This window comes from Leucopleurus acutus (assembly GCF_964270905.1).
Source record: "Leucopleurus acutus genome assembly, chromosome: 13".
Classification (NCBI taxonomy): Eukaryota; Metazoa; Chordata; class Mammalia; order Artiodactyla; family Delphinidae; genus Leucopleurus; species Leucopleurus acutus.
The window spans coordinates 61,357,544-61,384,697 of NC_139155.1; the positions used below are offsets into that span (position 1 = coordinate 61,357,544).

The 27,154-nt window shown below is 47.7% G+C and overlaps 1 protein-coding gene across 4 annotated transcripts in view; it reads right to left on the reverse strand.

Annotated features, from left to right (window-relative positions):
- Positions 1-27,154, reverse strand: part of PIEZO2 (piezo type mechanosensitive ion channel component 2) — a gene marked incomplete at its 5' end in the record, with an annotated part of 335,237 nt that overhangs the window by 49,283 nt on the left and 258,800 nt on the right. For all 4 annotated transcript variants that reach the window (XM_082853234.1, XM_082853232.1, XM_082853233.1 and 1 more), the window contains 13 exons: positions 618-724; positions 4,880-4,951; positions 6,007-6,128; positions 8,235-8,324; positions 12,221-12,380; positions 13,438-13,534; positions 15,932-16,175; positions 17,786-17,951; positions 19,001-19,102; positions 19,197-19,401; positions 19,982-20,182; positions 21,573-21,698; positions 21,986-22,162. In XM_082853234.1, the coding sequence (XP_082709360.1) occupies positions 618-724; positions 4,880-4,951; positions 6,007-6,128; positions 8,235-8,324; positions 12,221-12,380; positions 13,438-13,534; positions 15,932-16,175; positions 17,786-17,951; positions 19,001-19,102; positions 19,197-19,401; positions 19,982-20,182; positions 21,573-21,698; positions 21,986-22,162 (1,869 nt within the window). The remainder of the gene's footprint in view (positions 1-617; positions 725-4,879; positions 4,952-6,006; positions 6,129-8,234; positions 8,325-12,220; positions 12,381-13,437; positions 13,535-15,931; positions 16,176-17,785; positions 17,952-19,000; positions 19,103-19,196; positions 19,402-19,981; positions 20,183-21,572; positions 21,699-21,985; positions 22,163-27,154) is intronic.

The window sequence follows — 27,154 nt, forward strand, 5'->3', positions numbered from 1 at the left end:
TAGGTAACTCTACTGACTTTAACAAGCACTAGACATTCACTGGATACACGATACTAGGCTGGTGAGTCCTATCGCCAAGAATGATACCGCAGGCTCTGAAAAAGAAAGGCCGTTAAGCTGAGAACGTCCAAACTGGGCTGGAGGTTTTCATGATTTTAATACATTCTAAAATCTTCAGCAATACAAACGGAACTGATTTTCAAAATTTGAAGTAACACTGAAATGACCGTTTATGTTCACAACAAAGCAGGGCTTTTATTTTCATGGTCAACTATTTCACCTATGGAACTAGAAGTCCACTCAAACACCACAAAGCAATGCCAGCAAAGGAAAGTTCACCCAAGGAAGCCTTAGTTTTGATAGAGCATCAGAATTTTTTATGCAAATGAACGAAGCCCTGGCTGGACCAGTGCTCTCGCAGGAACTCTTGCGGTAATGATGGCAACGCTGACGGCAAGCGGCAGGATGGGACACACTGTTTCACATGTAAATCGGACGCTTCTGGGAGCTACATCATATGAACACGGCAGAAGAAATCTAGGCCTGCAATCAAGGTCTGTCAAAAAGAAAAACTCTTCAACTAGCAAAGACCGTGATTCCCTCATCCCCGTAATTACCTGGAAAGCTGACCTTCGTGGAGGCTCTTCATCCTCCTTTTTTAATTCTTCCTCTTCCTCCTCTTCACTGTCCGTTTCAAACAAATAGTAATCTCCACTCCTGACCACTAAGCAAAACAAAATATTTACTTATTTCTTGGAAGAGATATGAGATAACTGGGGGCGTATGAATGAAATGGCCCCAAAGACACACAAATTGTCCTTCAAAGGACCACAGCAAGAGACGTTGGTGGGGTGGAGGAAACAGGAGATGAGGGGGTGCTATGTGGTCTGCAGAGCACCAGGCCTCGTCCAGGCCTCCGAGGAGACCTGGCCACAGCTGCATTCATCTGGCGTTTTCTTCCTTTTTCATAGCAAATTTTACACAGATGCACCAGATCAGCTCTGCGGCAACCGCCTTGGTTACCAAGATGGCCAAAGACTGAAAACTATCATCGTGTCCCAATTCAGCACTCTGGGGCCTTTAGGCAAGGCCAAAGTGAAGCAGAGGCTTTGCTGTTGTCTGAATGGGTCCAAACTGCTGTAGCAAAGCTAATCAGGACGATTCAGGAGCAAGAATCAGTGTCACCAGCCTTCTCCTTCACTTTATACTGTGCAGACATGGGGCCGTAACACAGATGGCAAGACATTTGAAAGAGTTTTTTAAAAAAAATCACACATTGTCATGAGGAGCAAACGGGCAGGTAACATCAAAAAAAGAGCACCACCACCACACTCTGGCTGTTTCTACGCCTAGAATGGGAAAGATGGAGGTCCAGCAGACACAGTCCACACAGTTTAGCGCTGTGAGGCTTCTGGTCAACCAGGAGCCCTCAGTCACTTACTGAAATTTGAGGAGAACTGTGCCGACCATAAGACCCAAAGCACAAACAGTATGGATCGTCCTTGCCTTGCCTGACATTGTCCCTACCGGGACATACTGCTGTCTTAAGCACGGGAGCAGAGAGAGCTGAAATGTTCAGAGAGTTAAAGAAGTTTGAGAATGGAATCTTTATCAATTTGATCATTACTTTATCAGAGAAAAGAGACCCAGCATGTGCATTTCTGATGCTACAAGAACTGTACCATCATTGCAGGAAACCATATTCATATTTTCAAGTTATATTTGTGTTTTCAAATGCTGAGGTGTCTTTTGGATGACATCACGTGATGTCTTTATTTATCTTTTGGACTTCTCCGCTGTAAGGTCATGGGGAACCTTGGCTTGTTGAAAATTAGTTGCTTGAATATCACTAAACACAACAGTGAATAATTTTGCCCAGATTTCAGACAAATCTGAAGGCTCCATCGTGAAGATGCAGTGTGCATGAATTGGGCCTTATATCCTTGAACAGAAGCACTGTAATTTGTTATTTTTATTTTGAAGAAAGAACCAGGCCCAGAGGACTGGGCCTAAGCCTGAGGAAATAAACGCAATTCAAAATAAGGTAAGAATAAGCAAGAACAAACCAAAGTCACAGCATTCTGTTGGACAGTGAGGGTGACCATGAAAGTAATGCTTCAGGTAAGCTCAGAGGTTTGAGGGAAAGTCACATGGACTGGACGTCACGTGGTCATTTGGTAAAAACCAAGATTTCCAATATTGAACATTTTACCCTCATTATAGCCTCTAAAATCAACAATAGCTTCAATTGTATTCAATCATACCTTCAATAACTTTTTTTCATGTGGATACTGAGTCCAAACATTTTTCATCACAGTCATAACACTGATTTTTATTATTTGAAAAATGTTGCCAATTTGTACGTGACAAGTACAATTAACACATCAAAAAAAGAAGGAAGTATTTTAAAAGTCTCCAATTCCTTTATAAATTGTTATTGAAATAAAACTAGGAAATAGAGACTATTTTCTGAAGTTCTATCTGCTAATAACAAGTAGAGAAGCTCTTATATATACGTTTCTGGGTTCTGATAGCTATCCTGCCCCAGCCTGGGTCCATATATGTACCATGAATGCTGATGCTGACGGCTGAGTGTGAAAATGACTTTTAAAATCCCACCACCTGTATCCCAAAGGAACTTGGCCCTTTATTTCAGATATTTGACAATAAAGTGACGCTTGGCACTGACTTAGGCTGTACAGAATTGACACGGAGACCCACTACACGAGGATGGAAGGTATCATTGAACAGCAATGATGCAATGGTTTGTGTGCACATAGATATGGAACTGAGAGGGTGTCCCCTACAGACCATGTTAAGCATTTCAGATGCTTACCCATAACATGAACAACGTAACAGCATTATTACGTCGTCAATGGGTTTACACAAGGGCACTCCAAAGACACTTATTCTTACACTTGCCACCTCTAAGGAATATTTAAAAGCCCAGTGACTCAAGAGAGATCAGAAAAGGGGCTTTCAATAAAGTGCTTCCAGGCAAGTTCTGGAAATCGTCACAGTCTACAAAATAAACCTCATGTCAATTCCTTTCCTTTCCTCACCAGCTTGTAGAAAGGAATATGTTTTGTAGAAAAATTTTAATGCCACGGTCAGACTCTGATTCCAAACTATGAGTGGCACACATCCCAGCATTATTGCACTGGAAGTCTTGTAACAGGCACAGGTAGTGTAATACCAGCCTTCAAGAACTTGATATAATGAGGGTGAAATGAATCAGAAAATCTAAAGTCAATAACCTTCAGAAGAAGTTCTTTCAAGGATAACCAACTCATAAGGTGATGATCAAAGACCATATCCAATTCCTTCCAAAATGCAATGTTTACATGAGCAAAGGAAAGAACCACAACGATTGCAGTAGGAGTGTAACCCCGGACGAAAGGACAAAACATCAGTATGACACCATTTTGAAATGGATAGGTCTCTCTAAATTAGCAAAGGGCCCTTTAAAACAGAAAGATCGGCACAGTTTACTTGTGACTTGATAGAAATCGGCACGCAGCATCTGCACTACGAGATTGTTAGCATGACTGACACGCCAGTGGACCATAAGAGTCACACGGAATTTCAACTTGAATCTTTGTCTTTGGACTTGAGCAGCAAATAAAATGAAACTCTTTAGAACTCATGGATTTTTTTTTATACCATAATGCTAAAATTCAATATTTGGGATTACATTTGATTACATCCAGGTATCCTGAGCAAATTTTGAATATCACTTCCTCAAATGGGCTTGCTGATTTTAGGAAATTATTTCTTGGGTGAAAGGCCAATACCAGATCTAAATAACAGTAAGAATTAGGTGAGGGAAAGGATTCTGATCTGTGATTTTCTAGTGATTCTGAATATCACCCTGCTGATGTTACGGACCTTGGTGATATTACTCGTGATTACATTAGCTACAGTAATCGAGACATAAGACGCAAACGGCTGGCTGAAGACATTTTGAGTAATTTGCAAGATAATTAATCATTATTCAATATTCTAACAAATTCAAGGAGGGCCAGATTGAAATGGATCGTTCCATTAGAATACCATCGCCAACAGTGAGTGCTGTGCCCTTTGCCAAGCGGAGCAGATAAAGCCACTGAGTTCCATCCTTTTTTTTTTTCTTTCTTGTGATCAGCGGGGTAATGCTCCAATTCTGTGTGGCTATGAAGCTCTGCTTTTCCAAAACCATCTTCTGACTTTGCTCTGAATTGGTCCTGGCTGAGCTGCGGGTGCCTCTGAGGCCAGCCACATGTTGGGCATTGAATTTAGAGTGTAGTTTTAGAGCTGTTTTGAAACTGGGAAGGAGGCAGGGTGAGAAAGTAAATGTGTTTTAAGGTCCTCATCTTTATGTTTAATAAATTGCCCAGAAATTTTACATGCAAATGGAATCAAAGCTCTGGGAATGGGGCGGCGGGGAGGGAGGGCGTTGGTGCTCGTTGGCATTCACGTCAAGTGCCTTACAAAGAGGGTCACGGACACTCCGAATATAGCGGTTCTCCTTAAAGCAGAGTCCCAGGAAGAGCTGAAACTCATTTTTAAGAAGGGCTTTCAGCCATGAAACAAATACATCTCAGCAGAACTCTGGACCTCAGAACTGGACAATACAGTAATCAATCCCTCTTCCCTTTCTGAGCCTGTAAGTGGTACTTGGGAGCACGTAAGCCACAGGGTAATCAGCTGATTGCTCTGGACGACTCCGTCTGTCGGGCTCAGAGACCCACAGAGATCACATTTCCTACCCTCTGACCCCCTATCAAGTCACAAGCGTCAAACCATGCATGAGACACACAGGTCATGGGGACGCCTGAATTCTGGTCAAGGATATAAGGGTTAGAATCGATGAAATTGTAAGAGGATCAAGAAAACCTACTGGAAGCATGATCAACCCAAGGCCGCCACCACTGCTTTTTTTTGCCCTTGGCTTTCTGTTTGTCTGCTTCTCCTAAAATAAAATATGTCCAAATATTAATTCTTAGAAAGTGAGAAAACAAACTTTGAAAACCACGCTTTAACAACTCAATTGTCAAAATCTAGACAAGTTGCAAAAGTACATCAGAAGTCAGGAAAAGGAACTCTACTGAATCTGAAAAGTTTACACGGGTCAGCAGCTGATTTCACAAGGTAAATACTCAGCATTCTATTAACATAACGCCACGTTTTCACTTTCTCTCTAGGAATTGAGGGCATATGAAGAAATATAATAATGAAGGGGTTATCTGTCAAAAATGCATCTCACAGTAAATTTTCCATGGAATTAACAGAAAAGAAGCATCACCCAAATATTATAGAACAATTTAGTGGCAAATAATTTGTTAAAATGCATAATTCCAATAACCAGAAATTTCTCTTGTGATCATTTTAATGCATGGTTGGAAAAATATAAATTTACTGTTGATAAATAGATATTATGCACTGGCAGAATACCATGCATTGTTTCTCCATTCCTTTCAAACAGAAAACCACCATGCAAACATCTTTAAAAAGAGCTTTTAAACTTAATTGGATATAACAAATCTATAATTAGATATAATAAATATGTATTTCATCTTAAGTTTCATTGGAACAGACCATAATTGAATGATATCTTAACTACTATTATTCAGAGACCTACATATTTAATTTTTGTATAAAATTTATAGAAATCAAAGGCAACAGTAGACTGCGTATCTTAAATAGCTTCCCTAAAGGAACAAATGAAGCAAACTCATCCTATTTTCTTCAGAATCACACGTCCGTGAAACAGAAGCTAGGTTATATTAAAGTCGTCTTGCTGAACTGGGGGGATACTTGTAAAGTCACAGACTCATTAAATATGTACTTTATGAAACAAACAAACACATCCCACTCACAATGGGAACATAAAACTTGCTGAGTTAAAAAGATACATTGATAAAACTGGCATAAGGAAAAGTAACATTATTTCACAGCCCTACCCAATATCATGCTTTTACTCAACATCAAGGTACTCTGGGCTAAGAAGGAAATGTTTCAACATACTTTCATCATCCTCTTCAGAGAGTTTTTGGATGTCCTGGCCTTCCCCTGACTCCTGAGTCAAGCTCAGCATCCTCTCCTTACCCTTTTTGTATTTCTGTTGCCTGGCCTTGATGCGATCCATCCTGTACAACAAAACAGCAGCAGCAATGCCAAGAACACACCCATAGTTACCTGTACACTTTTATGCAAACAGCTAAAATCATGGACAAAGTGGTCAACATTTGGGACTTGTGGATGCTTACTTATTAGCGACACGTCTCCTTGGTTTTTTTTTTTATACCCATGTTATTTTGCGCTACACAGGTGCTAGCTCAATCATATGATCAATAGTAATTATGCTAAATACTTTAAGTCCACTTATACCTTGTACCAAAGCCATTCTGAACACAGTAAATTATGAAATATAAATCCTTTATTCTCCCAGGTTTTGCATTATCTTTTTAGATACTGTCTGCCTCACATAGTTGTCGTGAAGGTCAGGTGAAAAGAGGTATGCGCGTGAGAACTGTTTTGTAAACAGGAAGTTGCTCCTCAAATGTTCTCGAGTATTCTATCAGACCCTGCGACTCTTCTCCATGTCAAATCTAATCTCTTATTGGATCTGGAAAAATGCTGAATTGCAGCTTTTTGTCTGTTTATTCAGGAAGTCTATTCAGAAACCGCAATGCTGAGCTTTTTCTCCCACATCTGCCCTCGTGAAAGATTTCATTTCTTAATTTAGTTTCTTAAAATTCTGAATGTATTGCCCAAGTTTTTAAACCGATTTAAGTGACATTTCTGTTTTGGGCAGCTTAAATAATATTTGTCTTTTGCAATGATCACTGCCTTCATTCTTTTTTATTCTGACCTCTCACTTGAGAGGATGCATTCTTAAACAAATGGAAAAATCCAGTGACATGAATTATAGTAACAGGTCTCACTTACGGGAAATTCAGAACACATTCTACATGTGGGGTCAAATTTGTTATTTCTCTACACCTGATTTAGATAGCTAGAAACAACAATAGTAATAGTTATACCATACTGTATTTTCATTATTATTTCATTACATAACTCATATCTTTGATTGTGAAAATAACCATGCCATGGGATAGTGTCATTTTTACTGGCAAATATTTTTGCACGGGGAAAGAAGCTGGAAAAATGAGGTCAGGATGGAATTAAGTAGTCCTAGCAAACTCAGGGAATTTTCCTGGTGGGCTGACAGAGTATCTCCGTTTCCTTAGAGAAAGTGGCTAGGCTTTGAATTCTATGGCCATCAGCTGTTAAACCTGGCCCCAAACATGGGAGGCACTAGCAATCCTCAGAGGTTCCACTTACTGCTAGAAATTTCACTCTAAGAGAATAATTATTTTCAGTGGGCTAATTAAAAAAAGAAAGAAAGAAAGAATTCTCAGATCTCCTGGGTGGAGTCAGTCCATTACTTGAGTTCTCCAGAATGGTGTGGTGGGAAAGGAGGCCTTGAACTGGATACAGGGAAATTCGGGGTGTATTTCTAGTACTGCCTCTGGTTAGTTGTGGATTTTTTTTTTTTTTAATCCGGTATGCGGGCCTCTCACTGGTGTGGCCTCTCCCGTTGCGGAGCACAGGCTCTGGACGCGCAGGCTCAGTGGCCATGGCTCACGGGCCTAGCCGCTCCGCGGCATGTGGGATCTTCCCGGACTGGGGCACGAACCTGCGTCCCCTGCATCGGCAGGCGGACTCTCAACCACTGCGCCACCAGGGAAGCCCTAGTTGTGGATTTTAAGTCATCTATTACATGGGTCATCCATTTCTTCCCAAGCAGACTGGATTACATTATCTCTAAAGATCCTTCCAAAGTGAGAACTCTGTATTTGTTCACTTAACCCACAGACATGATGGACTTCAAGTGAGTATTACTGGGAATGACCCGGTCTCATTCACTAACTGTTTAATCTTTACCAATACTCAGGTAGAACTGTGAGTCCTGATTTAAAAATGGAAACTGGAATTCAGAGAATTCGGCAGACCTGCCCAAGGCTCCCGAGTAAGCATCTGAACTAGGACCGCCCATGGCGGCCCCCTTCCCCCCACCCCGATGCTCTCCTCCTTTGGACCATTTCCATTTCAGTCAACACCCAGAGCAAACACCTGGGCAGTTGTGAAAGTTACCACAAACGGATTCCTCAGGGCTTGGGGCTCCCTGGGAGCTGAGAGCTGGCAGAATGGAACCAGGCAAACCCCAAATAAAAGGAAAGCATCCTTACTGCCTCTTAAGCTGGTCCATGGACTTTTTCTCTTCCTCAATTCTTGCCTTTACAGCCTTTACAATCGTGGCCTGGAAAAGTTCAGCCCCCCTGAAAGAAAGTCAGAAACATGGAACGAATGAGCATTTTTATCGGTGTTACCCACCTTCCCCTGACAACGGTTACTAAGGGCTTGAAAACAATTCTTCGGGGGCAGCTGCCTGGCTGGGAGTGGGAGTCCCTTCTCTGTGGATGGACACGCACCGCCTCCTGCCTCCCCTGGCGGGAGGGGCTGCTCACAACCCTGCGGATAAGAGAAAAGAAGACGGTGTGTGTTTTCTGAGACTGTCAAGGCCCCTTCAAGCTTCTTAAAGCCTGTGCCCCTGACCTGCCCTCATTATGGTCGTCCCATGAGGGGACATTTAAGGAGGGGTGAGTTCAGGTTCATTTTCTACTCAGTAAGCAGGAAAGGGCGTGGAGCAAGCTGGGGCTTCGTGAGGGGAAATGCAATGGGATGGGCCGTCCAGCCCCTTCCCTTTGATTCTCTTCCCCCTGTCCTTCCATTCCCTTCTGTTCCTTCTCACTTTTCAACCCACTTCCAGGTCCCCTAGAGCTCATCAACTTCTCCGTATCCTCAGCTCTGTCCCATTGGGGTCCATCCCGTCTGCGGGAGCCCGTTGGGATGCCGGTCCCGTGCTGCCTGATGACGGGGCGGCAGCGGTGCAGGAATGCAGGGCTGGGCAGAGGATCTGGTGAACTGCCCCCTCCCCCATGCCACGGAAATTCTGCTTTTCTACAGCGGCTGTTTCAAGCTCCTTACACTTTCCTCAAACTAGAATTCTGTCAAGGGCTTTTCACTCCTGGCAGACGACCCAGCTGCTTGCTTTCCAGAGAGAACAAAGTCACGAGGCAATGATTCTCAGCCTCCCGCCACCCACCTCAGATGGCCTTTCCTGCGGTGACGTGGAGAAGGTGACAGCCCACGCCAATGGCCAGCGCCTCCCCATCCGCAGCCTGAGGGGCCCTGGCCCTCCCTCTCAGCCCCTCTTCCTGCATCTCTACCTTCCCATCCCCACTGCATCCTGCGCACAGGCATGCAAACATGCTCGGGTCTGCTAATCTTAGAAAAAGAACCACGCACACCGCACGGGTTTCTACGCACGGCCTTGCATCACTGTCCCTGCAGTCAAATATCCTGCAGGCACCATCCCCAAGCCGTCACCTCAACCTGAACCTGCTGGTGTTTGGCTCTGACCCCACCTGTCGAGGTCACTGATTTCAGCGTTCAGCCTTGTCTCTGCGTATCTTGTCTACTGAATTTCCGCTCTGAAGCCGCTGTCCTCGGGCCCACGCTCTCCTACTGGCTCAGACTCCCCACCCATCTCTGAGGTGTGACTGCTGCCCAGGGTCCTTGTCTCACCTCCACATTCTCTCCGGGCAGCTCCAATCACTCCACTGCCCCAACACCGTCTGTGTATCGATGACCCTCAAGTCTCCTCACATCTCCAGACCCGTCCACTCAGCTGCCCGAGGGCTTCCCGACGGGCTGCGTGTGTTTCACAAGCTCATGAGACCCACAGCTCCACAGTCGGAGCCCATCTCCGCTCCCGGCTGAGAGCTCCTCAGACCCTCTACCTTTGGGGCTGTCCCCCCCCCACCACCTGTTGAGGCCAGAATCCTGGGCACAGTGCCCTCCTCTCTTCCCTTCCCATCACCACCTCCCTGCCAACCAATCGATTTCCACCTGGGCCAGTTTCACCTCTGAACTATCTTAATTTATCCCTTCCTGGTCCCGGCCATCACCTCCATCCTGGATCACCAGAGCCGCCACCTACCTGGTCCCTTCGCCTGTGGTCCTGCTTAGACCCCATCTGTCCTGCAGCCCACTGAAAAGCAAGTGCAGCCACTTCTAAAGTCATAAACGTGGTTCTAAGGCCCCTGATAGTCTGACCTTCCCGCAGCTTATTTCTCTCCACTTACTGCCTTCATCTTCACATGTCTGTGTGCCAGCCACTCCGACCCCCCGGTAACCTCCCTCGGCTGTCTCCCTCCTGCACCTTCCTCCTCTCACTCCTGTTCATCCCTCAGGCTGTAGCTTGGAATGGAGGCTGCCTTGGTCCTGCCCCGCGGCTGGTTGCACACCTGCCTACAATCCCCAGGTTCCCGAATGCCTCCTGCATCACGTGTGTCCCACCACCTGCAGCGGCTTGTGGACGGGTCCATCTCCCTGCCCATCTGCAGGCTCTAGGAGGGCACGCATGGCAAGCATCCACCTCCTCATAACAGAGCAGGTGGCAAACGAGTGAATGAATGAATGTCTAGTCTAGTCTTCGGAAGTTGCATCGTGAGTTCAGTGCTTATTAAGACATGGTTGTTTTTTGACAAGCATGAGCTGTACTCTGACCAAAGCCACCAGTTTCTATAACAGGAAGATTATGCTTTGTGAATAATTGTGACAACTTTGAGAAAAAGATGCTGGCTTACTATTATGTCCTGAGTGTCTAAGGACCGAATTTTAGGGGAAGGTGAGAAAGATGCATTTGCTAGCAAAAGGACAGGCCGCTACATACAAGTAAATAAGGTTACTATTGGGATGAGACATTATGTTCTGCTCTGAAAATGATGTCCTGGGCGTTAGGAAAACAACTGTAATGGTAAATTACTGTCCCTAAATGAAGTCAGCGTCCATCTACATGGTGACGGCTGAGGGTGCAGCAAGGCTCCTCGGATTAAATGTAGGTGCCCGAAGGGTAAGCTGGGGTGAAGTGAGACAGTGGCATAGACATATATACATTACCAAATGTAAAACAGATAGCTAGGGTGAAGCAGCCGCATAGCACAGGGAGATCAGCTCGGTGCTTTGTGACCACCTAGAGGGGTGGGATGGGGGAGGTGAGAGGGAGACGCAAGAGGGAAGAGATATGGAAACATATGTATATGTATAGCTGATTCACTTTGTTATACAGCAGAAACTAACACACCATTGTGAAGCAATTATACTCCAATAAAGATGTTAAAAAATAAATGTAGGTGCCCGACTGGGTCCTCATCCTATTTGGCTCCAGGTTAGTTAACAATGGCTGGGAATTCTCAGCCTTTAAATGGACCTTTGAAATCACATGTTGCTTCTCCTGGCAGAGAAGAAATGGGCTGTGGGAACACTGGTGGTAGAGAGAGAATCAGAATGATCAATACTGGTAATTGATACGATACAAGCTAGCATTTATAAGGTCGTTTAGCACCATGGGTCCCATGGGATTGAGGCAGGGCCAGGGTCTCAGAGACAAGCTCGCTCTAGGGGATCGTGCAGCTGCCCTTTGACCCCCATCTCAATGGCATCCTCTTTGGTACCTAGGTCTCTTCCCAGTCTTTTCCCTAAACCTATACGACTGGGGGCAGAAAATGGAAAAAGGGGGAATCTAAGGAGAAAGTAATAAACAGTGCCACTGGCCCAGAGAAGAAAAAAATCAGATTGTTGGGGAAAAAGAACCTGAAAGGAAGGGGATAAGGAAAGACAAACAGGAAGGGTTTAGGGTGAGGCTGGAGTAACACGCTCCTCTGTCTACGGTCTGAAAAATAACAGATTATGTTTTTCTCTGTCTTCAGGAGTTTCTTCTTAAAAAGGAGGCGGCAGTGGGGGTGGGGGGTGGGGGGAGACGGACTAGACTCTGGACCTACGTGGCCTATGTTCCTGTTCTGACCGAGGCCAGAGGACCTACTCCAGTGATGAGGTCTGGACCGAGGGGCTCAGACAACCAGTCCATCTTTAACCTTCAAGGGTGTCCCAGTCCTCATAAGGTGTGACTCCCTCCATAGACGTGCTTGTTACTCTTCTGTTTTAGATCTTAAAGGCCTTGGGCTAAAGCCTTCTCGGATCAGTTTTCCTGGAAGGAATCTCTTAATTTCTTGTGGGTTCTACAAGCAAGCTCAGACAGGAATCAAGAGTGCAATATCACTTCCTGACAGGTTTCTTAAGAGAAACCCCTTGACTCCTTGGCCTGACCCACCTCGAAGCCAGGATCTGTGAAGCTTTTATATCCGCCACGACGTGCAGGAAATAGTAACTCATGAAAACTCTTCTCTGCAGCAGAAGGAAGGCAAAGCATATGCTGTCCCAAATAATCCCTGCTTCCCCGCTCGGTAGTTTACACGAGGAATCATCATCCGCTGGGGCAAGAAGAAAAAGAAGAAAAAAATGAAAACTTACACCCATTTTCACTGTTATTTTATAAACTCTCGTGGCATGATCAGACTTGGGAAATCACACAGGCGTAAGAGCAAACTTCCGGTGCACTGAGTCCCTCTGAGTGGATTTATCCCCAGCCAAGGGCACACACTTCAAATCCAGTATCAGCACTGATTCACCAGGCTGACCACAAAGTGAGCTCGTGATAATGTAAGGCAGAGGATGGAAAGGGACCCCTCCCACCCAGTAAGGGCCATGGAGAAATAACATCTGCATGTCCCAATGCCAGAGGAAATCTCTGGTACAAAAAAGACACATGTTCTGGGAACGGGCTCCCCCAGGGGTAGCCAGGGGAGCAGGTACGGTCTATCGGAAGAAGGGGTGTCAACAGAACATCCGATCCTAAGTCAGAACAAACTCCAGTGCCTCTTCATCCTCTGCAAAGTGTAGTAAGGATTGGAAGGCAGAGTTGGGGGAGGGGTGTTATGTTCAAGGCCCCATCCTGGGCGCCAAGGAGGATGGAGGTGCTGTTCAGGGTTCTGATGCAAGACACGGAGGGGCGGAAATGGAACTCCTGCCTCTGTACAGGTGGGAATCTAACTGCAGACACCCTGTTGCTGCTCCCAACTGTCTTCCCACGGTGGAGGTTCTCTGAGCTTCAGAGGAGGGGGGTCTGGAGGCAGAGCTACGTGATGACCGAGATTCCAACCACAGCAGCCACAGGTGTGTGTGGGCATCTGTGACCCTTCCCATTGTAACTCAAGGAAGTTCAAGGAGTTGCTAAAGGCCACACCTGCCCCCTAGACCTGCTTGGGGAGGGGGACAGGGACGTTTGTAGAAGAGGATGAGAGGTGCGGTGGGGGTGTGTGTCCTGAGCACAGATCCCCAGGTGGCACAAGCCCACAGCTCCGTGCAGACGCTGACTCACGTCCCTTCGCCTCTTCCCTTCAGGGGCTTCGGCCCAGTTTCTAAATTAGAACAATACAACTGCCCTTCCTTCTTTGTGCTTTTGTTCCCAAATTTGCTTTTCATACTTACGCATTTTGTAGCCCTTGACTGTGCAGGCCAGGCTGAAAGCTTGGATCAACCAGCAACTATTTTGAACCAACTTTTCAATATAGCCGCATGCTCCTATCTGAAAAACAAAGGGGAAAGGCATATCCTGAAGCGCCACACCCAGAGAAAAGGCTGATGTCTTGCAATCCCAACACGTGCGAGAATTCCCAAAGTCCCAGTCTGGTGGTGGATGGGGCCCCAGATCCAGTCCCCACCGGGTAGAGCGCCTGATGCTTCACTTCCTCAGGGAGTTAAACTCAAGGAGCAAGGGGAGAACCCTGAGCGTGACGCTTTCTGAACTTGGAAGCTCCTCTCTTTTCAAAGAGGAAATCTCAGACCACCGTAGGAACCAGCCCGGCTCTGTGATGGCAAACGGGTGGGCACGGATCCAGGACTGGGACTCTGACTCTCACGAGTCAGACAGAGTCAGACGTAGTAAACCTACGCTATCTGCCAGGAGATGGTCACAAACATAAGCTGCCTGGTGTAGCTCTTAGAGCAGGAAGAGAGGATGTGCTTTGAGCCAATTCTTTTTCTCTTTTTTGGTACGCGGGCCTCTCACTGTTGTGGCCTCTCCCGTTGCAGAGCACTGGCTCAGCGGCCATGGCTCACGGGCCCAGCTGCTCCGCGGCATGTGGGATCTTCCCGGACCGGGGCACGAACCCGTGTCCCCTGCATCGGCAGGCGGACTCTCAACCACTGCGCCACCAGGGAAGCCCGAGCCAATTCTTTTTCAGCCAATTCTCTGAGCAAAGGAGACTTCTTTGTTGACTGTCACATTGTTGTCTCACAACAGTGATGTCTTACCACAGGTAAGTTCACATCCCAAGGGGGGAGAATAGCCTCCTCCTCAGGGAATATCTTCCCCCCTCTGTCTCCCTGGACACCCCTGAATTCAAGTTTCTGATGAGCTCACATGGCAACGCCTCCAGGAAGCCTCTTCCCAACTTACCTAGGCCAGAAATTAGGCATCCTGTTTTGTACTGCTTTCCTAAGATACTGTCACAATGAGCGTTAACAGAGTGTACTGTAATTATTTATAAGAAAGTCTATCTTCTCTTTCAGAATGTGAGTTCCTTAGGGGTAAAATCTGAGTACTATTCACCTCTAGTTCTTCAAGATATAAAACAGTGCCTGGCAAAGATCAGGTCTGCAACACAGGTTTAGAGAACGAACGAATGAATGAGCGGATGCTGCAGCCACACACTTTCCAGGAACGGTCATAGGGATCGGCCTCCAGCCGCAGATCTCTGCCCATCAGACGGGCTTTAGGATGAAAAGGTGACCTCCTGTCCTATCTCATGCCCTTTCCAACAACTCTCAACACCACCCCGCAGGCGAACACACACTGCTGGGGTTGAACTGATGAATAAAAATCATTTTGACTATCAGCTAGAAACTTAGCATTCTCATGGTCACGACACAAAATAAATTCTTCAAATACATACTCCTGGTTAGACAGACTTGGCTTCCCCAGATTTCTAAACACAGCAGTGCACGTGCCCAAATAAAAAAGTCAAATGCTTTCCAGTAGAATTGTCTGGTGAGCTCATCTGTAAGTACCAGGAAGGGGGGAAGCAGGAAGTCGTACATCACTGTTCTTCTAATGCAGTGTCAGTTACAGCCGCTGAGTAGCAGGCCCTGGGATTCACTTTAAGCTGGAGGTAGGCGTGGATTAACTCCTTCAGCTCATGAAAGGTCGTTGTTTAATTTCCTGACACAATATATAGTTTAAAAGGTGTCTTTGTGGCCTAAAAGAATCCATGTGATTCCGGCATGACCCGTGGGCAGTTTACCTACCAGGGAAGTGGCCACGATGTGCCCTGGAACACGGATATTTAATAGAGAAGCAGCCACGTTCTGTGGACGGGAGATGTTTGTCTCAACCCTCCACTGTCTGAGCTGTTTTCTAGTCCAGACGCTGATGCTCAGATCAGCCGTAAAGCTTCCCCTGCATCCACCCTCATCTCAGGGCTTCATAAAACATCTGTGCCTTCAGGGGTCCATCCCTCCTCATCCCCACCCCAAGCGGTGTCACGGAGAGCCGCGCCCATTCTATTTACACTTCCACAGCCCTTTCTAGGTAAAAGAGTTGCTTTTAGCCAATATGATCCAATTTCTGAAGACATCCCATGACTGATTCAACTCATAAAAGGGCCACACTGCAGCCCGTCGTAGGAATGATCACCGATCGTTCCTCAGAAGAGATGGATCTGAATTAATAAAATACATTTTAGAGTTTATTCCTATGAAGACATATCCTCTTGTCCTTGAGAGGCTGGAAATGAGCAAAAAGGATTCTTCTTAATGCGGTAAAACAACGAGTAATAAATGGTCATTTGAATTCTGAGTTTGCAAGCATCTTATTGGGGCTTTTAAGAGAGCAGGGTGACGGGCCACGGGCTTTTAATAACCACTGAATGGATCGTTGACTCTGAGGCTGAAACCACAGCGTTTATACAGTGGAGCCACTTACCGACAGTATGTTTTTCATCGTGATCACAAAGACGTTGTATGCGATCAGCCAGTCCCAGTACCGCAGGATGCTCTTGATGGGCTTCAGCAGCAAATCGCCCCCGAAGAGCAGGAAGTAGAAGCAGGCCACCAGGTAACCCATGCAGAAGATGCTGATCCTGGTCGTCCCGGTGATGAAGATGATTGTGAGCACGAACCAGAAGAGGTAGCTGAAGATGATCACTTTGGACATGTCCAGGTACGATCTGCAAAACAGAACCGAAAGACGACACAGACGACAGCACAGATCAAGTCGGGAGACTCTAGCTGAGGAAGGAACAAATTCACACTCTCCTCCTGACTCTGTCTGCAGGCTCTGTCCAGGCCAGCCTGGGAGCTCTGTGTTCCTCTCTCACTGATCACTGCCTGGTCCACAGGAAACCCTCGCCCAGTTAGTGACGGACAGAGCGGTACCTTGTGAAAACACCATGTGCATGTTTATTTTCATCGAATTTGGGCCAAATGTCCCACAGGTGGCACCATTTTCTGCCTGCTACCTGAGTACTCAAAACCCTCTCTGTCTTTCTATAGGAGGCCGAGGAAATTCTAAGATACAGATGCCTCCTGGAGCAAGAGAATAGTTAAAAAGGGAGTCCTTTCCATGAACTGGAAATTAATGGATTAAAACAAATACCAAGATTTTGCTAGAGGTGAAAATCTCTCCTCCAGATGAGAAGTAGTTCTGCCCAAGCAGACCCAGAGCTTCCAGGCTCTGTCCAACAGTTCCTCTGCACCTCCCTCGGCTGACGTGTGGCAGCCATTCTTCCACTATGACTCCCTGAAGGAGGCAGGTGCCCGGGCCTCCATCCTCCCGCAATGGAAGTAGCTGCCGCGGCTCCCCTGGCCTGGGCCATCGGCCCATCTGCATTCGCTTAATTACAGCCTCTCAGTTTTGGAGGTTTTGCTTTGGTTGTTTCTCTTCCCAGACTTGGAAAGAAGCACAGAAGAACCAATTGTGGGTCAGATATTTGATAAAAGAGTTGCTATTTCGTGGGAGTTAACAAGTCACCTCTGATAAATACGTGCAACACTGCCCAGCATCGTTAGGGAATAAGTTGTGCCTTAGAGGAACACTGTCACATAAGCGAACTTTTGAACTTTACTCTTCTTAGACTAAAACATTCAACACTTTTAAATGTTTCTATGATTCTTTTCCTAAAATATATTTCACTCATCCTTGATTTAACACACAGGAGAATGAATGAGATGTTGGTCTTTCTCAGCGTCCCAGGATCATACAGGTAATGTTAGTGACTCAGTCCAGGGGTGAGATCTGAACGCCCACAGGGCCTCCTGATGTGTGCGGCTTGAAGTCAGAAGAACTGGGCTGCTGGTGTGTTTGAGTGTGTGTGTGCGCGTGCAACACGGGCGCGTTAGCACACTGTATGTTTTCCACACATTTCCCTCCCCTGCCTGCAGCTGTTAATTCCTCCTGCAGGAGGCCTGGCCTCCGCTCCTCAGCCCTGACTTGCTTCAGTTTCAGAAATCATAAAACTAAGCTTGTGAGAAGATCACGGAAACACCAGCCAACACGCTCTGCGGAGGAGCCTCCGGGGCTCCCGGGCAGCAAGTGAGGCCCAAGGCTGTCCTGGGGTTCAGGGGCAGCTGCTTTCCAGAGCTGCTGAGGGCTGTCCACGGAGGATGCAGGAAACGTGGGAGGCTCAGCTTCCAGACCACTGGGCCATCCTGCCCCGTGATTCTTGCCTTTGGGGGTGCAATCAGCGGGTCAGCTCCCCGGGAAAGGCAGGGGGAGCTGGAGGCACAGATTCCAGGGGTGCACCTTCCCAGGGGCTGTGCGCTCGGGCGGCTGCGTTACCTGCAGTGGATGAAGTCGGGGACGGGGTTGTGCTGGCTGAACGAGGCCGCATCCAGGTTCATGCAGATCTCCACATTGTCACCTGCCATGATCCGCACGGCGGCCTTGTTTTCATCCTCGAAAATCTGCCGTTGTAGGGAGGCGCACAGAAGCAGCATGAAGTCATCTGGCAAGACAGACACGGGAACTGAAACCCCCTGCTCCCTCTCTGCATCTAGGGATGCGAGGAGGGGTCCCCACGGGGTACCAGAGGCTCCTCATCTGCTACCTGAGTTACGTCCTGGGAGTTCACTTCCTCCTGGATTCCAACCTCCCCCACCCACCACGGGGACGCAGGAGGGACCACAGACGCTCCGGGGCTCCCAGGGGAGAGTCCCTGGACGCTGTATGCTGGTCGGTGAGTGAAAGCAACAGGCGATGACTAGTCTTCACGAATCTCTTACACGACAATGTTTGTCTGCATTGATCTCCCCCTGAAGCTTTGAGGGGCCACTGAGCACTTTCCGTCATCTTTATCTCTTCACAGGCCGTAGATGCAGGCGTTCTGGCTTTCTTTGTCCTCTCCGTCCCCCTCTGCACTGGTAACCAGACTTACCAGAACATACAGGACGTGGAGGCTGGTGAGAGCAGGTGAAGACGGTGGCCGACGGGGGCGGGTAGAGACGACGGAGCTGCCCTCATGGCCGGCTGCCCAGAACACTTCCCCCTCCCAGAGGCGTTGTGTTTAATCTACACCCGCATGTGGGTGGGCAGCACCAAATCTCCACCCCCTACGGTGGGTGCCGAGACCTTAACCTTTGGATGGTCACCCGCCCTTGGACGGGCTCGGGCTGCAGCCCCACTCAGGAGCATCTGTGGTCCGGCTGCGTCCTTCCGGCTACCCCAGCCCACCTGTAGGTGTATGTCTGCGGTGGCAGCAAGAAGCAAGCAATTTGCCCAGGACAAGGCCTCCCCCTGCAGTCCACCTTCTAGAAGGTGAGTGTGTGGTGGCGGAGAGCGGGGTTGTGCATTGGGAAGTGAAATCATGAAAGCGAACGTGGTGTTTCCGATGCTATGTATTAACTCTGCAGATGTAACAGGGCCAGCAGAAGCCACTAGCAGCCTGGGATGCTGATGCATGGAAACCAGCCTGTGACTGTATGTGGGGTAGGGGGGCCCACAAACGCACCACCAGGAGAAGGACGCGCAAGTGGGAATCCCAACGGCCCCACTTACACACGAGGAACACGGGGTTGGGCCGCACGATGAAGTCTGGGAAATACAGCCACTTGACGATGTTGTCATTGAAGCTGGCGCCCTTGAACCTCCAGGGGTAATCTGCAGGGTGGAGGCGGGAGGAGCCGGGTCAGGGCGCCCCTCCGTGCCCTTGTCCCCACTGTCCCTGAGCAGGCTCCCGGTGGGGGGCATTCACCTCGGCACGGGGCGGGAGGGATGCCGATGCAGATGAAGTACTGGAAGGTGATGATGCAGGCCAGGAAGCAACAGTACTTGGGCCAGATCTCCGCGATGGCTTTCCTTCGGCGCCGGTACAAGACGGCAATCAGCCAGCAGGCATGAATCATGGCGTAGAAATCCATCCGCTGTCCGATCACATTAACTGACATGAGGAAACAGGTCTGTGTAAGGATGAAAAGAAGCAGAGAGTCGGCTTCACGGGGAAGGGGAGTGGTGTCAGCGGCCCACCCCGAGCGGGCGGTGGAGACCTGCATTCCTGGGGCCGGGTCCCTGCGGGTGTTCACCTGCGCTGCCTCTTTGGGGTGTTTGCATCACGAAGACAGAAAAACTGACCAGGTCACTCTCAATAAGAACCACTTCAAATGGCGGAGGGAATTACCGTTATGATCTCGCCATGAAACGTCACTGTTCCAAGTACATTCTATCGAGGGCAGGCCTACCACACCATGCAGGTCAAAACAGTGCATTTTGGCTAAGGTTACACATCCGGAAGGCACAAAACAGACATCCACACATCTGTAAGACCAGAGATCCCGAGAGGCCATGTCCACTGCCACAGAGCAGGGGACTGGCACCAGGTCCTGGAGACTTTCAACCAGGCCAGGCTAACCCTTCAGTTAGGCTCCTCCCGGATCCTGAGGGGACAGAGACGTGCCACAAAGCCCCAGTGGACACCTGGCCAAAAGCAGCCACTGGAATTTTCACAGGAAAGAAAGAAAACAGGTCAGCAAGGAAACTCACCTCCAGACCAAACTTGTAGAAGAAGTAATTGATGAAATACTTGGCACAATTGACAAGTCCATCATCCAGGTGGAGTCTCGTAATGTCGTGAAAGATGGTTTTAGACACGGGGGCTGTGAGGTTGTTCCGACCGCGATAATACTCCTGATGGCGGTAGATGGTGACCTCAAAGGCCAGAATGGCCAGCATCAGGAGGTTGTTCTGGAAAGCAAGTAAACTGCATGTGATGCCACGTGGTCATTTAAACAATCCCCACGAGATACCATCTCGTTCCATTCTGGGTGTCTAAAAGAACAGTGCATGATCAAATCCCACCTCTATAAAATACAGTCTTGAATTCAATGCTCATTTTCCCTGTTTTATGGGAACAAGGGTGGAGTTATCGCCAATATGCAAATCAGGCTAATTTCCATGATAACAGGATCTGGAACCTCTACACCAAAGACAGGTGATGGTCATGCCTGTTCCTGAAAAAGTACACACTGAACCTGGAAGCCTTGTCCAGTTACCTTGGGAGGGTCGTCCAAACCTTCTTTGCGACTAAAAGTGAGAAACCCTTGTACAGTGTCCTACAAGGACCCCAGGAAACAGACTGAACTGCCGAGTGGGACTGGCATTAGAGGGGGGATTTTTGAACACCTCTGAAAGCTGGCTAGAGAGAGCAGTAGGTCGGAAAATACGCTGATTATACCACAAAATAATAATAGTGATGATAACAATTATTAATAAAATAGAGAACACTATGTGCCAGACACTACTCTAATCCCCCTTTTCAAATATAAGTTTGTTTTATCTTTACAACAGCTCTTAATGGTAGATATCATTCATACATTACAAATGATACCTGCCAAATGAGAAAAAAACTAGAAAGCTACACCAAGCAAAGTGAGATGCTGAGCGCACTTTCAGATTCTGGGAGTTGCGTACAAAGGTTTTAAGTGCATTGTCAGCGTAATGCATCAAAGTAGAACGCTCAGGTTATCCATCAGAATAAAATGTGAATAATCTGAACTATATTGCTTTCCTTATGTTTGTTACAACTACTTGCAATCAAAATTCCCTTTTCAGAGATACGCTCTTCTTATCTGGCTACCTCTAAACATAATATACGCCCTTGGTTAAATTTGTAGAATTTAGATAGCAAACATTTCTTGTAACGTGACACCTACTTCTCAGAAACGATCACTGCTGACCATTTGGTATAATTTACTCAGTATTTTTTCTTTGTGTCTAAAAGACTTCATCCTATGTATGGTGTTTTGAAGTTTGCTTTTCTTTTCAACGTTACAGTATATTTTGGACATCTTTCAGTGTCTGATAGTGTCAAGCTACCTCTGTCTTTGAGTGGTTTTATAATGTTCCAGTGAATATACTTGTCATACGTTATTCAATGGATCTCAGACTACTCGATCGATTTCTTTTCAGCATAATGCAATACTGATTTTAATGTTCAGTTGTCTGTTTCGAAGGTGACTGCAAACGCCATGTAAGAGGATGAGGCCCCTATCAAAGCTGAAGTTAGCATCTCCTGGGAAAGGGCTCCAGACATTAACTTGGCAGACACACAAACTTAGGGTGACAAAGGCTTTACCCTCAGGTAGACAAGCAAAGGAGAGGACTTCCTCAGGCCGACCCACTCTGCTGGGTCAATGGGGGCGCTGTAGAGCAGAGACTTGTTCAGCTGCTGCAGGGGTATATTCGTTTGGTTTTCATTTGGCTGAAAAGAAGAGAAAGGGGAGTAAGAAATGGCCCCATGGATTAGGAGAGTTCAGAGTAGTCTCCCTCAGCTACAGTTGCGGGGAGAGAAGACCCACTTCACGGGGGAAATCTCAGCATCAGAAGAGATGGGGGGCCAGAATGCCTCCAACCTGCTGAGCTGCTGAAGGCCAGACAGGATGTTCTGGGGATGTATGTCCCCCAGTATCTGCCTCCCTTCCCTGAAGGCCAGGCAAAGAGATGCCCCCCCTGCCCCCCTGCCCCACCAACCCCGTGTCTGAGGCTCACCAAGGAACAGTTGACAGAAAAGTTTTCAGGCTTAATGGTCTGCAGCTGGTACAACATTTTGCAGACAATGATCACACATGTCCAGACAGTGCAGACACTTGAAGCCAGGCGGCGGAGCTTGGCGTACGGCAGAGCAAAAGCCCAAGAAATCAAAAATACATAGTTGAACAGAGACACCTGAAAACAGAAAATCAGAAATGGGGACAAAAATACGCAACACGGCACAACATCTACAAAACCTGGCAACCTGATTGATCCTGTTCTGCTGAGTTCAGCAAAGGCTGATTGAGTTCCTTGCATGGGCAAGGCATGGCCCTGAGTGTTAAGACACATGTCTTGTAGGCAGACAGGTGTATAACCAGGTGATGTCAAATAACGTAGCAGCGGCAAACTACACGGGTGAACAGGCTCCTGTGAGAACACCCACAGGGGGTCCTTGGCCCAATCTGGAGCTTCAGGAACATCTCCTGGCAGAGATGACTCCTGAGCTGTGCGTTGAAGGATGCAGGAAGTCAGCCAGGCCAGGAAAGGTGAGAAGTGCATTTCAGGTAAAGGATATACAAGCAAAGGCAGCAAAGCATGAAGTAGCATGATAGGAGCAGGTGACCCCAAACAGCTGGAGATTCTGGGCTCAACAGCGGTGAACAGCAGCAGAAAGGGAGGCTGGACATGCATCTGGGAGCCACATTTTGATGGACCCTTTACAACCATGTACATGAACCCCTCCTGCAGAAAGCAGAGAGTGCTCTGAAGGGCTTTCCACTGGGAAACCCTAGGGAAATATTGCATTTTATTTAGATAGTGTAGCTGAGGAATGCAGGTGCATCAGTGGGGTTGGGCCAGAGGTCAGGGGACCAGCTCACACCCACTGCAGCTGTCCAGGAGAACAATGACAAGGGCCCAAACTGGGGTAGTGGGGCAGAGACGGGGAGGAGTCGGGGGTCTGAGGCGGGAAGTAAAATTAGCAGGATTTGAAGACTGATTAGCTTCGAGTGGTTTGGGGGGCGAGGGAGGAAGTGTGGGAGATGCCTCCCAGCTTCAGGCTTGGGAGCCAGAGCCCTGAGAGGATGGCAGTCCCCAACCGAGACAGGATCTGGGGTGGGGGCAGGTGTAAAGCAGGAAGGCAATGACTTCAACTTGCTTTGAGACCGTGAGTGTGTTTTTCCATCAGGTAAGATGCCCACTCATTTCTAACCTTTCTTCAGAGCTTGCAGTTCATTGAACAGTACAGAAGCACTGCCATCTTATTCAGTCATGGAAAATCCTCACTTATTCTGAATATCGTTAAAATAATATCCGACTATTGTTAAACTGATATCATAGAAACATTTAGTATGATCGGGTAGAAATAACCACAAGAATGCAATTGATAAAACTGAACAGGTACCAAGTGCCAAGCACTCAGAGAGGTATGGTTACCTGTTGGGCTTACAAAGCTATAAAACAAGAAGTGTGGAGACACCAAGACAATATTAATTCTGCAGTTTGTTACCTACGACTCTTCTACTTAACTACTTGTCACTGTCCAAGGCATGGAACCTCTCTGAGAGTTAAGTGTTGAAATAGTACAGCAGTAGGAGATGCTTACAGAATTGAGGATGAAAGAAATATTGTCCAAGGAAGTGCCCTGTAAACTACAGTCCAAACATAACAAACAACAAAAGTTACATTTTAGCAAGATATTCTGACTGGCCGGCCGACGGGGGCCGACTCCTCCTCCGTCATCAGCAAGTGTCCTGCTAATTGGGGTGCTAAAAAGCAAATCCTATTCAAGCTCCCATAAAATTAAGTCTATTTGTTATTTCTTTTATTATCTATTTAAGGCCTTGAGTACAAAAACAGTACGATGAATTGACATAGGGCTTTTAATCTTTTGAGTGATAGAAAAAGATGATACCTTTTATTAAGTTAATTAACGAATTAGGTTCACGGTCATACATCTCGTGCGGCTCCCTGCCCTCAAGAAACACCCAGGTAGTGCAAGTGAGAACTGCAAGAGACAGCCACGACACCGTGATGGCGGGGGTGGGCTGAGCCGAGTTGTGGGTGTTGATCTCACTGCTGAACATCTAATCCAGGGTTAGAGAAGATGGCCCAGAGGGCGTTAGATCTGAACTGAGGCCGGGGGTACAAACAGGAGCTGGCCAGGCAGAAGAGTTACAGGTGTCAGGCCACACAGGTGAGGGGAGCGTGGGGTGACCATCCTCAGAGCCGCAGGTGGTCCATCTTGAGAGCAGTGGGCTCTGAGTCCATTCAGAGGACTCGGCAGCCCACCCGGCGGTTCAAGTGTCTAGGGCAGGAAATGGTGATGTGGTACAGGGCCAGATCAAGTGACTGTGAGGATGAGAGAGAGCTTTGAAAGTTTTCGAGAAGAGGATGAACACGATCCTAGTTACAGACTGGAAAGAAGACCCTGGCCACACGATGGAATACGTATTGGAAGGAGAAAGGATTAGAGCAATTTGGGGAATTGGTCAGAGGATAGTTGCCTTTCATATCCACGGGCTCCCCATCCTGGGGTACAGAGGGCCAGCTGTAGTCTCAAAGGGGGCTGAGGGAGAGGTGGTAGGCTCAGCTGTAGAGATATTTCGTGGAAGGGGCTTTGGGACACTCAAGAATGAGGTCCCATCCAGTTGTCCCTTGGAGATACGGGTCTGGAGTTTAAAGAGAGGACGGGTTTGAAGGTACAGATGTCCGCTCATTGTATGGAGATGACACATGGAGCACAGGAGCTCCTGACACAGCTGCCGAAAGTCTGGAGTCAGTAGAGGGGGCTGCAGATGGAGCCTGCAGGCCCCTGAGAGAAGCTGGTGGGGAGAGGGGAAGCGGACCATGAGTGAGACAGAGGAAAGGCCAGGAAGTGTTTGGATTTGGAAAACAACGGTGGGGAGAGCTTCAAGGATAAGGAAATGGTCACCAGGATCCAATGACCTGGAGAATCAAGTTAAATAAGGACTGAAAAGCTCTGTCATGTGGGCGTTTTTGTTTCTTATCTTTTTTTAAAAAATTTTATTTTAATTTTATTTTTTTGTGGCACGAAGGCCTCTCACTGTTGTGGCCTCTCCCGTAGTGGAGCACAGGCTCCGGACGTGCAGGCTCAGCGGCCATAGCTCACGGGCCCAGCCGCTCCGCGGCATGTGGGATCTTCCCGGACCGGGGCACGAACCCGTGTCCCCTGCATCGGCAGGCGGACTCTCAACCACTGCGCCACCAGGGAAGCCCTCTTATCATTTTACAAACAGGAAAACAGGGACTCAGAGAAGTGTGGTGCTTCATTCAACGCAATCATGGTTGACAAAGGTCTCCTCATGTCCCCGATGATAAAAATCTCATGGAACATACATTTTAAAAAAATGACAGATATCTAGGCCCCCACCAATATCCAACGAGTCAGAATTTCTAGGGAAATAGCTGGTCATCCATGTATACAACAAGCAGTCAGACAACCCTTATTACGCTTGCCCATCCCCGGTCCCCCTCCCTCAGAGCCCCCTCTGCTTCAATGTCACCTCCATGGGGCCACCTCGGCATGACATCCCCCTCCTGAGCACCCAGAGGCTCCTCCCCCATCAGCAGTGACAGTGACTTTGGTTTTATTTACCAGCCGCTACCGTCAGACTGCAAGCTGAGGGAGGAAACGTGTCTGCCATGCTTTTGTGTCAGCACCTAGCACCATATAACCATTCAATTTATTGTAATTTACTGTAAGTCCATAATAAAGGCTAAATGCATGCTTAGCGAGAGTGAAAAGAATAATAATAATGAAGCATCAACTGATATCTGGGGAAAATCTCAAACTTGCACAGTTATTGTATTTACTTCCGTCAGTCAGTAACCATTTACGGAGCTTCTGCACTGGCCAGGCCCTGTGGGACACGCTAAAGATACTGGAAGAAATGAGGACTGGCCCCTCCTCCAAGAATAACTTGATCTCACAGAGCTCACCAGGAACCTTTCGAAATTAGCACCGCTGCGTATAAAACAAGGAGAAGACAATGGTAAAAATCTAGGTCTTTCCAAAATGGTGTCACTCTGAGTAAGAGATGCAGAAGGGTTTCTGTAATGAATTCTTTCCCATGGTCTCCCTCCTCAGACGTCCATGAAGATAACCTGGGGAAAGTTTCATATTTGTGGGGGAAATGGCCCCGTAAGCTTGTGAAAACCAGCACCCTTGCTGGTGGCCTCGGATAACGATGGTTTGAATGCAAAGCACATGTGTGGCCACACATCTTGAAGATTTAACTGGGGATGTGGACTTTGTTCTCATCTTGTCATTTACCGATGGGCTTTTTTTGAGAAGGGATTTTTTTGTATTAATCAAAATTAATAAGCTACGGACAGTAAATATACGCAGCAAATGTCATTGCTGATGGACTGCTCCTGTGGGGATGAGTGGAGCCTTCAAAGCAGAAGAAGCCCCTACGGGCAGAGGTGAGCACCTCAGAACGCACAAGCCCGGGGAGGCCGTTCTCAGGGGAGCGGTGCCCCTAGATGGTGCAAACTTCAGCCACATCCACGCTGGGCTGGCACGTGGCTCCTTATGAGAACTACATGCACGAGGCAGCGTCTATCTCTCCTCCCACCTGTAGTCAGTGCAGAGATGTTAAATCCAAGTGTCATGAGAACCCAAGTTGGAGCAGGTCCGTGTGACGTTGCAAAACGAGGTTCTGGCCAAAAGTGTACCAATTTCCAGACAGTCGATGGGAAACCATGTAGAGATCTGCCAATGGGTCCAGGAGGACACAAACGCGTCAAAACGGTGAAGACGACAGGAGGGAGTGCGAAGGGGACTCTCTGTAGGGCGGTGCTTCTGTCTGTCCCTCGACCCTGAGATGGTGAGGGTAGAAGGAGATGCCAATTCTCTACAAAAGTCCTGAGGGAGGTGCTCCAAGCAGGACCCCTCAGCAGTCTCAGTGTGTGCACCTTGGAGTTGGTGACAGGGTTGGGGCACAGATGTCCAATGTCACCCGGAAAATCCAGCAGCAAGGAGAGAGAGGATGCTTTGGTGACAGTGCAGGGTCATTGCTTCATTGGGACCCATGTCCAGAGGCAGAGCGGGGACCTCGTGCCTACTGCTCCAGGGCTGTTGTGGACATGCACGTGGGGCTGTTCGAACACAGCTCAGGGGAGCGCCCACAAGGCTGTGGGTCCAGGAGGAGTGGGTGCTGG